The following is a 15,583-nucleotide window of genomic DNA, read 5'->3' as shown; positions in this document are numbered from 1 at the left end:
AGAAACCTTGTGAAAACTGTTCAGATGAAGCGACTGCTCAGTGTTTTCTAGGATTATGCCACATTTCCTCAAATTGACACATATTCACAGAGGAACCTCAATTGAGAAGGCTGAAAATTTTGGTTGCAAGAAGTCTTGAATAGCCCAGAATAGGAAGACAACTAAAAATAATGAAAATAAAATATAGTTCTTGCTCTTTCAGCCATCATGAACATTTCAGAAGAGCCCTTTGCCATCATGTCCAATTGAGTAAACCAGCTAGGCAGCTGAGACAACCCATTGCAGGACTTCACTGAATTTGGTTCTTGTTCAAGTAACTCCACAGTAGGAGGATGAAAAATAATGTATGCTGCTCCAAAGAAATTCAACTGCCCTCTGTGCTTCTCTGGAGAAGGAGAATTATTGATAATACCTAAACACTTGGAAAACTGGGTAACTAAGGATATACATAAATGTATACAAAAGTCTTCTATGCAATTGTGTTTTTTTAAAAGGTAAAATATTTCCACTGTGACCTGCCATTCTTAAATCACTGTTTTTGGAAATCAAACCAAAGCTCCAGATATTGTAGCATGTCAAGTCTTTGCATTATAGAAATAATTGAAAGAAGTTGGACATTTCAGTTGGTCCTTAACAAGTAACTATTCAGAATAAATTAAAACAAAAAAAACCCCCACAAAATAAAATACACCAAAAACTAACAAAAACCCCGACAAACAAGCAAACAAACCCCAACCCACCCTCACCCCTCCTAAAATCAAATCCAACTGAAAAGATTTACCTAAGTGTAGTAAAACAAAGTTTGGGGTCCAGCATTCTTACTACATCTCCTTTCTAATGCTAGAGTTATATGTTCTTTCTACACTTCATATGTTCCCTGTGTTTTAGCAAGATGGAAAATAAGAAAATTCTGTCCTGTAAAGGTTAAAGCTGCAGTTTCAAGGAGAGAGAGAGAGACAGTAATTCAGGGTGTGATACATTAGCAACCTTTTGTATTCAATTTCTGGAGACTCCGTTGCTTAATGTTTAAAGAAATGTATGAATTAAAAAGTTGGGGCATTTTCAATTTGCAGGTCTGGGGCAGGAATAATGATTTATTTTACAAGGTGCTAGAGTTCACAGACAATGAGCAAAAACACCAAATGAAAACGCCTAACAAAAACATAATGAAAACATGAATGGTTTTGTACACAGAGTAAGTTTTACAGCAAAATAGGTCACAATGGTGCAATACACTGTCATACAAAAACTCTCTTATTCCAAAGCCTTGCAAACAAGAAAACCCCAAAAACCAGAACTGAAGAGCAACAAAACAACCAGAAGAATTTTTTTTACTTCCATACCTTCTATGAAAGTAAAAGCTCTTTGTAACCAGAATACCTCTGGGAAGTATTGTGTCTGTATTTCTATGAAACAAAAAAAGTTCCAGGACTGTTCCTGAGAACAGAGATTTTCCCTTTGCTGCCTGTAAGAATCATTAAACACTTAGAACAGAATAATGGAATCGTTTTGATTGGAAAATATGTATGAGATCATTGAGCCCAAGTGTTCACCTAACACTGCCAAGTCCACCACAAAGCCATGTCCCTGACTGCCACATCTGTGAACATCCTAAATAACTCCAGGGTTGGTGATTCAACCACTTCCCTGGGCAGCCTGGTCCAATGCTTGACAACTCTTTCCATGAAGAAATTTTTTGTAATAGCCAATCTAAATCTCCACTAATGCAACTTGAGGCACTTTCCTCTTGTCCTATCACCTGTTACTTGGGAGAAGAGATCAAACCCCAGCTGGCTGCAGCCTCCTTTTCAGGTAGCTGAAGACAACAAGAAGGTTGTCCCCCAGTAAGCCTCCTTTTCTCCAGGCAAAACAGCCCCAGCTCCTTCAGCTGCTCCTCACAGGACCTGTGCTCCAGACCCTTCAGCAGCTCCACTGCCCTTCTCTGAACACTCTACAGTGCCTCAGTGTCCTCCCTGGAGTGACTGGCCAGAACTGGACACAGCACTCTGTGTATGGCCTCACCAGTGCCAAGTAGAGGGGGATGATCCCTTCCTTTTTCCCCACACACCAATTTCTCACCAGTCTAATGGCATAAAGAACTGAAAATGGAAACCAGAACTACAAATATACATGAAGACAAAGCACATGTTTCATACAAAGCATTAATCTGTGCTTCAGTGGAGCCTTTGTCTGGATCCCATTTCCTTTGTGTAAAACTCTGAAAATATGTACCTGCATGGTTGAGGAGTGTTTCATAAAGATTACAGTTCCTAGAATGCTAGTATTGAAATTTTCAGTACTGTAATATTGATGCATCACCTAGATATAAGAATGATCAGTTAAGAAAAGAGATTAACTATGATGAAAAATTTCTTATAACTTCTTAAAAAGGAGTGACCCCCTCCCATGCTATCTGCCTTAATTGATGGAAAGTGCTGCAGTTACTTAGTGCTCAAGAAGAGCTTCTTATCTTCATTCTTCTAGTCATTGTTGTGGCAGCCATCACCAAAGTGCAGAGGTTACAAAATGCCTGACTCTTTTCCCTGAGATCTCCAGCAAGTTAAGCCCAAGTGCAACTGTACTGGTGAAAAAAAAGGAATAGTTGCAGTGAAAAGCACTGGCTGAGAATTTCCATTTCATCTGCTAGTTCTCATAAACTTTTGCAGCTAAACAGCTTAAGAACAACACCTTATAAAATTTACTATGAACATGCTACCAGAATAAAACAAAGAAGGCGCCTACAGAACTCTGGCCATTGAAAACAAAATCACAATTAGTAGCTTCCCAGAGGAGCTATGAAGATTCCCAGCAGCTGAGAATCTGGCCTTGACCATTGGCCTGAAAGGCTGGATTGAAACCAGCAGAACTTCCCAGACAATTCTGCCTGGTCCCTGAGAGTTCATTTTTACCTAAGATGAAAAATAGTATTAATTCATTTTAAAGCTGTGACATTCTACAGACTTAAATGCAAGGTTATACTTTTCCACTGTCTTTCACAAATATGGCTATGTCCTTTGGAAGAACATCCTCCTTTTTCTGAATAACCAGTGAAAGCAATAACATTATGTTTTACTTTCTTTAACAGATGCCCAGCAAGTCTGTGTAAGCACAAAAGTACTACTTTGGAAAACAATGTATCTTAAAGCAGAGGGATTTTGCATTTGGGTTAATAATCATAGTGTAGATTTCTTTTGCAAAGAGGCACCTTTATCTGAGTTCTCTGGTTATTCTAGAGTGTTCTGTTCATGTAAAACATATGCAAAATTACTTATATGTCTTTAAGGCCCATTTTGGGGAAGAAAATAATACACTGAGGTTTTCTTTCCCTGACAAATGTGGTTGTACACTAAACATGCTTAAATTTACTTTTGAAAAAAGGAGCTGAAAACTTAGCATATTTTAATATTCCAGATTTTTATTAATATGAACTAGTTTAAAATACTTTACGCATAAAAGCACAAAAAAGATCCCCTAAATGGAAATTAGGAACAAAATCATCCCATGCATGCCTTCTATTCCACTGCAGTTTATGAATCTGAACATGTCTATCTGCCAGTGTCAGCCTTTAATATTTTCCATCACTGACTCTAACTTCTCATGAATAGTCTGCAACCAGAAATCCTAACTCTTGGGTAGAAAAGAATCACAAATCCATCTATTATTCACTCTGAAAATGAGAAAATAACCTGGAAAAACTCTTCCATGGTACTTAAGAGTCCTTATCACCAAGAACTGCAGACAAATGGCAGGGAAAGCAGGATGAATTATGAGAGGCAGGACACAAGTTTAAATGAAAAGGTTGAAAAGCTACAGAAACTACTGCCCTTCTCTCTTGAGTAGCACACATTTTTCTAGTTCCACATAATATTTCAAAACCTAATCCCTTTGGTCACCCCGCTGCTTGGCCTCCCCCTGAATTCTCTTAATCCTTTCTGCACAGAGCAATGATACCTTCAACTCTTGAAGAAAGTACATCTGCAGGGCTTTCCAATGTCATGGAAACCAGACAAAAATTTCAACTGCAAGTCATTCTTTCATTCTCTTCTAACATTAAAGAGGCATGCAGTCACATCTTTATAACCTAAACCTCCATCTCACCTAAAAAGAAACTGAAATTCCTTGGCTCAAAGAGCAAACATATTCTTCCTGACACAGCAACATACAGAGTCGAAAAACCCTTGCAAAGAGTTCTCCCAAACATCTCAACTACAAGGACAGACCAGCAAAAGAAGCATGCTGGCACAAGAACAATCTGGAATGATTTTTAACAGAGATTCCTGTAAGAAACAACAGAATCTCCCACATGCTAAATTGTCCCACCACTATGCCATTACCCACACTTTTTTTTTTTTTTTTTTTTACAATGGAAATAGGGAAAAATAAGGTCATTCCTTGTCTCAAAGATGAACTCTCTTGAGCCAAAGCAGAACTCATGTCAGAGAACTCAAACACTGTCATTCTCTGTGTATGGTCTAAGCAAAACTCTCCTGTCTGAGAGGGAGAAAAGTTATTACTGCCCTCTCTCAAAACATCACCTCAAAACATAATTTTCTTTTTTATTTACTGACACAGAACTTCATTAAATATGAAAAAAACATGGCAGCAGATTCTCAGTTGCAGCAAATTGTCATCTTTTCACAAGAGTCACTTGATTTTCTGTTTCACTGAAAGAAGAACATGAACATTCCCAGAATTCCAAATGCATTAAAATAATTTCAACTTTCTGTAAATCAAGGTACACATTGTTGCAGGTGTTGAGAGGAAAGGGTTAAACCCACAAAATTTTTAAGGACTAAATAATTTCACTCTAAACGACCTTGCAGCTGGGAACACTAAGAATTTTGGTGTGGGGAAACTCCAGTTATTATGTCTGCTGTTGTTCATCCTCTGCCAGTTTTGAGAAGCAGAATTCCTGTGTGGAGACAACGCCCTGTCACAGACATGCCTGAGCCCTCTTTCTGCTGGGAGAAGGAATAAGCATAGAAGCACAGCCTTGTGATACACTGCTCCTGCAGGAAATCTTTGATATATTGGGGCCAGCAGCAGCCCCACCCCATCCTTTCTGTGCACTAGGATAAACTGAGCCTAACAGAGCTGGGTCTCTGTGTCTCCACTGCCTGGTGTTGTCAGCAAGGTGATGAAATAAATCTGCTCCTTGCATTTCAGCTGAGGCTTCCTGGTTGCCCTGGTTACCTCTAAGTATTGATTCATACAGTAGGTCACTCATTACTCAGTGTGTGTCACAGGCTCGTGGTACATCCTGAGGAACAAGCTGGAAAACACTGCTACCTATTTCTGTGGCCATATCCTGGTGTTTTGAAGAAATTTATTCTACTTCTTTCATGGGAAAATAGAAAACTAAGTAATTTCAAGCTATTCCTTTGTTGGTTCACAGGTTCACATAAAAATTTCCAGCTCTTGAATGCCATGTTCATTCATCTAGAAGTACCAAGGCATGCTACCAAATACAGGTGTAAAAAATGCTTTTGTAGAGAAAAATGTTCTGTCCCCATTATTATAATCCAGAGGCCAGGCTTGCTGCTATCCTTAACTTGAACAGCAGCATGGGATTTAAAGCCTCAGAGAGTGTGACCCTATGGGCCATAAACAGCCTGCATCTTCCACAACCTTCAGCATGTCACCCAAACTGTATGGATCCCCTTCCAGCATTTAGTGCCCTTCTTGGCAGCATCCCACCTCTACCTTGGAGGAAGAATCAGAATATATGCCATAGTACTTGCTTCTTGCTGGAAAGGGCCTTGGACAGGTGGGCAAACAGGAAACCACAGCACACTCCAACAAATGGAATTTTGGGAGACAGGACTGGTAGTACTTTTTGGAACTCATTGAATTCCAAGTTTCAATTTCATTAAGAATTAAAACAGAAAGATAACTCAGACTGGAGACTCTTGGGGTGAAACAAAGGCAAGTCCTTACAAAAGAATTCCTGCAGAAATAACACAGAAGCTCCTCTGGGCAGAGATCCCCATTTTCCTTTACTTTGAAAAGTTAATAGGTGAAAAATGCACAAAAAGAAACTCAGGCAGGAAAAAGCCTGTGCTCCTCACCACATAATATACTATTTTTTCTAGCAATGCAATCTTTTAACATACCTGTTGGGAAATCAGCCATTCCTGGAGCAGTGTATCTGAATTTCCAATATGGAAATACATGAAATGCATGATGGAAGTTGTCAGAAACAGCTGAACAGTCCCTGAATAATTGTAACATTTTCCACAGGGAAGAGAAGTCTGCAAATCTGTACTGGCATAAAGAGGATGTCAGAAGCACCAAGAAGAATAAAAAGAAACTAATTACCTTCCTGACACTGATGCTTTTAACTTGATCTATACATAACCTAACATTAAAACTGTCAGACTGACTTTTGAAGCAGACATTTGGAGCTGGAAATTCATGTTATCTGGGATCTTTCTCCAACTCAAACGTGCTGATTTTATTTTTAAACACCTTTTCTTCCTATCTAAACATATCTGCATTTAGAGAAACATAGTAGTATTATTTTTTAGTTCTTACACACAGATGGTTACGTTAAAGCAGTGGGAATGCTCTGAACATGGGGACTAAAAGGTGATGGATTAAAAGCTATCAAGGATCCTGAGACTCTGCAGATCTGGTGTTCAATAGAAGGACACTTATGCAGAAGCTGAGCGAGTTCTGTCCAGTGGTCAAATTGGAGAATGTTCCAAATACAAGGAAACAAACCAAAAAGTTCCATTCTTAGCTATTTTATCTATTCTTCAGAGGCACTCAGAAACAAAAAAAACAGAGTAAAAAAGAGCCCAGCAGCAGGTTAAAACATGAAGTAGTACATTTGGGAGGCTTTGATTTTAAAATTAATAAATCATTACTGCAAAATGAAAAAGTACAGGACTTCAACTACCTGATCATGGCAGACAGTTCCAAGTCTCAGAATCTTCTTTTTTTTTTCTTTCAAGAGATACTGGCTTTTGTCAATTGAAAATATTTTGCAATTTGTCAAGATAAAATATCATCACACCTGTTTAAATCTTCACAATTTCAGATAGCAATCATATCTGCACTGATTGTTGAGCTGATTATTACTGATAATCCTCCTCCTCAGAAGCACTCAGGAATCAAAAACCACATGCCCCAAGCTACAATCTGTCATCTCTCATAAAAATAAAAATGACCATGTTAAGAGAGATCTTAAGGGAGAAGAAGCACTGTATGTTCCACCATTCTGGGAATATGTGACAGGTAGAAACTTATGATGCCATAACCTGTGGCTAAAGCTGATTTACAACCAGTGGAGCTTCAATTTAATTCCAAATGAATCGGAAGTATTTGACACACACAGAGGAAAAAAATGAAACCTCAGAACAGAAGGACTTTCTGACAGTTTCAGTGCTGTCTCTTCACTGTTCTGTCAGGCAAAGGTCCAGAGCTCTTGCCACAGAGACTGCCTGAAGTTTGGCCTGTAAAACATGCAGATGGTTCCTGTGCTGCTCAATGGTCTCAAGGTATAAACAGCTCAGCTTCAGAGCCAGTGTGAAGAGGGGGCCAGGAATTGGGAAACCCTGGCTTGGTTCTTTTTTGTTTTACTGTGACCTTAGCTGGTTTATTTCCTTCTGCTTCTCCAAGCTTAAAGAAGTTGGCCATATGGGACAGGTGGCTGTATTTAAACAGAGGACATTTTCTTTCTTGTGTTTTCTTCAAAAATAAGGTCTCAAATAGCCAGTGACATAAGGAAGATCAGGAAATACACAGCCATAAAGCTTTTTGGAATTTCTCATTTTAATAGGTGTATGTCATATTGTACTTTCTTAGAAAACTGGAAGGACACTTACTGTCAATCCTTGCTCTCCTGGTTTTCCTGGCTCACCCTTCAAATAAAAAAAAAGAGTAAATTATTTCAGCAACACATCTTGAATCCAGTTTTCTATCTAGTAATAAAATATCTTAAAAATTTCAATCTTAAAACAGGTATGGCAGCTTACTACACATTAAACATATTTATTTTTTGCTTTTTAACCTGGTAGTCCAAATCATAGACATCTTAAGAAGTACTACTTCACAATCATGTAATGATATAGTTCTCAAGTCAAGAGATAAGTACTGGTGTTCTGACTCTGACCTTGGTTCCAAACATAGTATTCCATTCCACTGTGCTAAAGGACAATAGAAAGGTTATTTTCACATATGTGCTATATCCCACAGTTTATATATTCATTCCAAGATTACTGGTCTGTATCATCACCTCAGTCAGCAGGCAGAACTTAATGTTGTCAATTACCATGTTCCATAAAACCATGCATATTGGTATTCTGAAGCCATGAAACAATTACTCAGCTGTTAAATACCTGGACTGGCTTTCAAAATGGTATCCCATCATTTCCCCAATGTATTCTTTTTCTGTGGGCACAACTCTACATGCAGTCAGAATTTATCTTCTCCCCTTTCTTCCCATATGAACACATATACAGTAAAACATATCAGTCATACAATATGGGCTAAAAATACCCATCCAAAAAACCCAGAGCTCCTATCATTTTAGTGGTCTGGTTTATACATCACTCCCTTGAAAACCCAACGGAGCACAGGGCAGTCCATGCACTACCATATCAGCACAGCTGCAGGGTCTTCTTTAGCAGCTTTGTCATAAAAGAAAGCCTGTCAGAAAATTGATGAGAGCTGTTCTGATGTCGTTTTTCCTGGCAACTGAAAAGAATCAGAGCTGCTTCTCTGGCTATGCATGTACTGCACTCAGAAGCAAACAGGCAGCATCTGCAAGCACACCAAGGACAGCTGGGAGAAAGAAGCCATGGAGGCACACGTTCCTGGCCAGCCACTGCCCCAAAACACCATCTTACAGCAGTGGCAACTGTAAACCTTCTAGCTTGAGAAGGACAGGCTGCAAGAGAAGCCCTACTTTGTCTAACCCTGCAAAAGAGGCAATGCCTGCCTAATGGTCACTGGTCACTCTAAGGACACCCTCCTATAGCTGTGTGACGCTATAGGAGGGTGTGCAGCTGCTGTTTTCAGCTCACCGGGTCCACACAAGTCTTTACCTCAAAGACAAAGCTGTCCTTCCCTCTCAGCTAAGTTCTCCCTTTATAGCTCTCCTATTTGAGTGTGTTTCACACAGCCATGGAGGAACAAGCACTCTGAGACCAGGAACATTAACCTGAGGGTACAGAACAGTAGCAAGGGGCAGCAAACTGGATGATTTTACCTGAGTGCTTGGTTGTATCTGATTCTAAAGCAGTATTATGAAGTGATTTTCCATAATGTTATAGGGCTTAAGATATCCACAGCTTAAAAACTATAAAAGAAACTCTCTCTTGCCATCTAAAGTCAAAATCATTACAGAACTATTATAAAATGAAATTACCTCATTGCATAAAATGCATGGTTTTTCTGTTATGAGAAACACTACTGACCCCTTTGCTAAAAGCACAAAGCCACACGCCAGCCACACTGTAACTAGCAAGGCCAGCTGATTCTGCCAGCCCCATCTATGTATGTGAATTATTACAACACTATCACTGCAGTCAGAAATGGATTCTGGTTTCAGTCTTGCCCTTACTAGATCAAACCAGCACCAACTCTGCTGACTACAGTCCATTTAACCACAATAAATGAACGCAAGGGAGACCTAGAAGAGGCCCAGAGCCTGATGTGCCATAGGTCTAACAAGAAATGGGAAGGTTGCCCAAGTAAAGCATCATGAGAACGAACTACAGACTTCTAATGTCATTTCATAACCTTGATCTAGAACTTATGAGGGCAGGAGTGGTAAAAAAGCCAAAGCCAAAACAACAGCAGCAGCAGCAGCTCTAGAGACCTAGATGTCTCAACTGGTCAGCTTTGCTGGATTTTCAAGAAAATTTTAACAGCATCTTACCATTATCATGCTATATTACATTTAGACAGCTAATACCTGAACAGGGTTAGAACAGGAGTGTAGGTATTTTCTTTCTCAGTTTTAGCCAAAAAAGGCCCTGCAGGAAAAATTTATGCTGTCCTGGTCTCATGTAACAAGTGATGCTTTTTCTTCAAGAAACTAGTTTCTGTTTCCAGTGCTGGTCCTCACTTTGCTGGTTCCCCATGTGCCTTCCTGGCCACAATCTTCACTTTTCGTGGATGTGAACATGTGTATGCATCTACACATGTGCCATTTTATTTTTCATGTCTCTCTCCTGCCTGTGATTCCATTTCCACACTGATAACACAATGCCATTCATGGTGAAAAGAGATACTTCTTTCAAAGGAATAAAAATTAAGGAGGCCACAAAATATGAAACTAAAAACAAACACATACTTTTCATAAAAATCATGTGTTTAGATATCTGTTCAAAAAGTGTGGGGGTCATCCCATGCCTAAAACAAACAATACACAATATACTGGATTCTGCTGCTTGTTCTAATGAAATATGGTGGTTGAGCCAAAGAAAATGGTACTGTTCTTTTTGTTTAAAAATGGCAGAATCTAACTCCCAACTTCATCGTACCCTGGGCAGCTTTAGCAGTTTATTACTTTATTCCATGACTTTTGAGGTAAAACCATTAAGAAGTGAGAAGTCAAGCTATGCTAGGAGGCCTCAAATTCAGTTTTATCTTGCAGTTTGAATAGAAACATTTATTACTCGTGGAAAGGGGCAGACTCTCCTCACACAGCTATTAAACATCAGTGAGTGACTGAGAAACCTTAGAAAGTGTAGGGAAACTGCCAGGGGTGGGAGGCAAGGAACCTTGGCGTTACTTCTGGCCCTTCTATACACTTGTTCTGTGTGTGTGGGACTTCAGGTACACCTTCAAACTTGACTGTGGTTCAGCTTCCTGTCTTACTTGCCAATCTGACCTCAGAAAATGTCTTTGACACTCTGCTGGCAAACACTTGAGAGAAACGTGCACACCAAAGCAGCAGCAGAGTAACTCACCGTTAAGCCAGGCATCCCACGAGGACCATCTTTGCCGGTGTCTCCTGGGGGACCTCTGGGTCCTGGTGGCCCTGGAGGTCCAGGAGGTCCAGCTTGTCCTTGGTCCCCCTAAACCAATAAAAAACTCATCACAAAATTTGCTTTAGAGGCATCAACCACATAAAAAACACATCAATTCGCCTATAAAGAGTGCAAGACAGGTTGGAAGAAGCTGTCCTGAACTGGACAGTGGCTTCTTCACTGCTTATGGCAGAAACAGCACTTTGCCTTGAAGACCAACAGTTTGTATAGGTCCAATGCAATCAGCCACAGAGCAGAAGGTTCAGATTCTAAACTGCTTGTTTTACCACAGCACATATGCCAAAATTTGGGATAGTCTTGAAATATTTTACTCATCTAGTTCTCCAGAGCAAGTGACTGTTTTTGATAAGCATCTGTTTGCTTCATGATTTGCATAATCATACCAAAGCTGAGGCGAGAAAGAAAAGTTGCATCTGAGAATATACAGATTTGCACAGCAATTTTCCAAGCCCATGAATGATACATGGATAGATTACAAAACTGAGCATGGAAAATAACTGCTTCTTGATGGAGTTGTACATAATTTCCCATCTGTTTTGGGAGGCTGTTTTATAATGACAATTAGCTAGCTGTCTTAATTTTTACCTATTAATTTGTTAAAGTCAATTTTCAAGAGAGTTGTCAAAATATATTACCTTCCCCTCTAAAAAAGAAAAGACACCCCAAAATGGTGCTTTAGTTATTTCCAGCACATCACTGCAAACCGCTGGAAAAAAGCTGCCGGCATCTCAAACGTGGCTCACTTAGCAAAGCCACCCATAGTCTTTTAACTGTTAATACCATTAACAGCAGCTTCATTTCAAAGCATTTTCAAGTGAACAACTTGCTATAAGAAGGCATCTGACAAAAAGGTACAGCAAAGAGTAAACTGAATGTAAAGAACCAGACTCCAGTGAGATGAAGCACTACCTTAATGAGGCGGCGTTTAATGAGCTGCTGATCAGCAGAGAGAAACCCATGATTGATTTTAGGAAACACCATCTGATCAGGCAGGTGAGGTCAAAGGTTGAAGATCAGAGATGAGAGAATTGAAGAATAGACATCAGAAGGCCCGAGAAAGAAATAAAGACATATTCATTAGATTTGTAATAGCTGTTATAATATGAACTGGTGCTTCTGCCTGAAAGAAACTGTGCATTTTATTTTGGAAAAAGATTACCTCTATTGTACAGGACATACTGCTATGATTTAGCAGTATGTCTTAAATGTGACATAAATGCATAACTGTTTTTTCCCCAGATTTTGCATGAGAATTCTGCCTTTGTATTAGTTTTTTCATTACCCAGGCTCTAAAAATCAGTATTTTTATATATTGTTCTTTCAGCAAAGCTTCTAGAGACAAAGCACCAGTTCAACTTTCAGTCAGATTTTCTAACCAGCATAGCGTGCCATGAAGAATGGTGTCATTTTTATAAGGTCTGAAGGTCCAGCTTGACCAGATTGTTTCCTGCTTAATTTGCAAATCCACTTTGAAAAAATCTGGATGTACAGATTAAACCTCTGGTATCTAACACAAATATCTGACTCTACATGTAACCAGTAGAGAGTTCACTGACATTTTCCACACTCATGTATGCCTCAGGGAAGCAGAACAACAGGAAAAATTCATCTGAAAATAAAATCCTGACCAAGACCATGGGGAATGTAGGCATTTCCAGGGGTACACAGTTATAGATTTGATTCCACGCTCTGCATCAGAAGTACTTAGATCAATGCAAAGGCAGTGGCTTAGATTCACCATAAGAATTCACTGGTATTCCATGCTAAAAACAATTTTTCATGTGCACTTTTATGCTGATACAGAGAGACCTGACTGAACAGGTACATGTCAGCCACAAACCTTGACGGTGAGGATCTGATTACTGTGCAGAGCAGCAACTGTGGGGAAGCCTGGCAGACCCTAGGGACACAGCACAACATGGTACGAGAACAGCACAACACAAACATCACAGAGACCATTTACTGACACATAAACAGAACAAACACCACGTTTAGTACACCCCACACTGCCAACAGACAGGAAATGGCCTCTCTGTCATATGGGAAACAGAGTGAGGTCTGCACTGCACTGCAGACGCAAGCTGAAACTTCTCAATGAGAATATCAAGAGATTTTAGAAGGAGCAATCCCATGAAGGTGTCTCTCCTTAAAGTTACGAGAAATTGTTATGATCATTTGAAAATTGTTAAGACTATCAGCCACCAGATGGTTGAGCCATTTTCAATGGAAATGTACTACAGCACTTCGAGATCTATGTGGAAAGCCTTGACTCTGGATTGCTGCAGAAGCTGACAGCAATGACAGTATGCTCTGAAGAGCTTTGCATAATTAATATCCTGCTCCTCACATTCTGTTTAACATATGACATTCAGCACATAAATTGGTAGCACATAAACAACTAGGAACACTGAACATAAATCTACTGCTAGATCTTGGGTAGTCCATAATGGTCAAAGTTTTCCAGACACACACAGCAGTATTTTCCTATCCATTTTCACCCCCTCAGCTGCTATGTGCCACATATGGCTTCTCATATTCTGCTCTACCGAGATGTGCAGAATTTGTACTGTACTGGCACAACAAGGGAAGGGTGTGGTGATTGTGGCCTGCTGTTACACTATAAGAGGGTGAATTTTGCTTTCAGTCCAACACCTTTCTCGAGCTGCCTTGTAGGGTGTGAATTAAACCTTCTGATAAAGCCAAAACCTTATGCAGTTGAGCAGTGAATTCCTAAAGAGAAGGAAATCCCTAAGTCCTCTCCTTGCCTTTAGCATAGCACACACTGTTAGAAGCAGAGGCTTTTTCAATGGCAGAGGAAAATTCAATAAAATACATCCAGGGAGCTCTAAGTCCCCTATATGCCCACAGACCTCCTTTATGAGGTAGAGGTGGCAACACAGCCCTTCTGGGGGCTCCTCCTGGAGCAAAGAGCTGCACCATGCCAGCCTAGCACCTCCTAAAGGGAAGGCTGTGCCCGACTGGCTGCCAGGCAAGGGCCCTTCTGAGGAGTCCTGTGTGAAGGTTCTGCTGGTGCAGCCCATGTTGCTATAGCACATGAGCTCTTTGCAGCCCAGCTGGCCTGCTGGGGAGCACCAACAGGCCAGGGCAGCCTGCCAGGTCTCTCAGCTGCAGTAGATTTTTTTAATGTGGCAAATACTTGCTCTGTTCATCACACCAGAGAGCCTGTGGATCACAAAGACTGCACCAGTCTTTACAAAAAAGGGAGAGTTACTTTTTGATGCATACATGTCTTCACTAGCATCTTGGAGTTGCATTTAGCATTTTTATTCCTGCTCTACATCCATGAGATGAAGCTGAGAATCTGTAAGTGGATCCTATAAAGCCAGTGGCTAAATGCAGCTTTCCCATTTCATTGGGATGAACCACAGTGTGCCTAACTGCATTGCTCAGTGACCTGAAATCTCCTCTTTAGAAACAAATAAACAGAAAACAAAACCAAAAAAGGCTAAAACTCACAACATATAAAGGGACTCACTCCTGAGACACTGATAAGACTGGAATGATACATCGTTTAGGAAACAGATGTATCAAGTTTTCATTTATCTTATTATGGAATGTGCATTTATCTTATTATGGAATAAGTTAAAGAAGTTATTAGAGAGTAATGTGTCAGAATCTTTACATCTGTGACTCATTAGCCCTGCTGTGCACATGATCCATTTCTCCTCTAGATAAAACTACAACCCCCATGTAATGAAAATGAGCACAAACAAGAAACCTACATAAGAAGATAAATCTGAATAGCAAGCAATAAATGACATTTATTGAAAAAATGGATAAACATAACATTTTTAAACAACTTCATTTTTACTCATCAGCCTTTAGAATTACAGCACAGTAATTTTCAGTTACCTCTAAATTAGAATATTAGCAATTTGATGTTTTAAACTCATATTAATTTTGATTTATTTCATTTTCAACATGAAGGAGAACCGAGAACTAATTAAGAAAGGCACTTATTCAGAAAATACAGTGGTTTGTCATGAAAGATTTTCTTTCTCCTTGAGAAGAAATGAAAGACATTGGAAAGATTTGTGTGGCTGTACACAGAACTATTTACATTCAGCACTGCACAGTCCAGCCCCAGCATTCCCAAAGCTTCCCAACACCACACAGGCAAGTTCAAGATTAGCTGTCAGTACTGCAGTTTTTTGCCTACATAAACAACACATGAGAAAAGGGTCCTTCCCATTCTTCCATCAGCAGCTTAGTTACTTCTTCCAGTTTGTTCCCAAGTAGGATAAAGCTTTCCTTCCTTTGCCCAAAGTGGTCATAATCTTAGACCTAACAGTCAGACACATGAAATGCCAGTTTGGACCTGGATCATCTCTCCATGAGTAACATGTCTCTCTGCTCTCTGAAGAGTGCCAGAAACATGGCAACACTAAATGGAACCCAGCAAAGACACTACAATAGGGCCATAGTTTTTGCATGTGTGGGAGGCTTTAGGCTTTGCACCCTCTGGCATCCATGAAAGATAATGCTGGCACACGATGAGCTTCTAAAAGGGCATAAAAAGAGCTATCCTTCCCACAAAATGAGTTCTCTTCCTTTCCTGT

General features: G+C 39.9%; 1 protein-coding gene across 1 annotated transcript in view; it reads right to left on the bottom strand.

The window, feature by feature from the left end:
- The window catches only part of COL25A1 (collagen type XXV alpha 1 chain), a 298,323-nt gene that overhangs the window by 78,772 nt on the left and 203,968 nt on the right, over positions 1-15,583 (bottom strand). Inside the window, exons 8-10 of the mRNA XM_066548131.1 lie at positions 11,913-11,984; positions 10,923-11,030; positions 7,830-7,865 (exon numbers count right to left, since the gene is read on the bottom strand). Of these exons, the coding sequence (XP_066404228.1) occupies positions 7,830-7,865; positions 10,923-11,030; positions 11,913-11,984 (216 nt within the window). The remainder of the gene's footprint in view (positions 1-7,829; positions 7,866-10,922; positions 11,031-11,912; positions 11,985-15,583) is intronic.

This window comes from Molothrus aeneus, chromosome 4 (genome assembly GCF_037042795.1).
Source record: "Molothrus aeneus isolate 106 chromosome 4, BPBGC_Maene_1.0, whole genome shotgun sequence".
In the NCBI taxonomy this organism is placed as follows: domain Eukaryota; kingdom Metazoa; phylum Chordata; class Aves; order Passeriformes; family Icteridae; genus Molothrus; species Molothrus aeneus.
The sequence above is the reverse complement of the archived record's forward strand: the minus strand, read 5'-3'. Positions and strand labels throughout refer to the sequence as shown.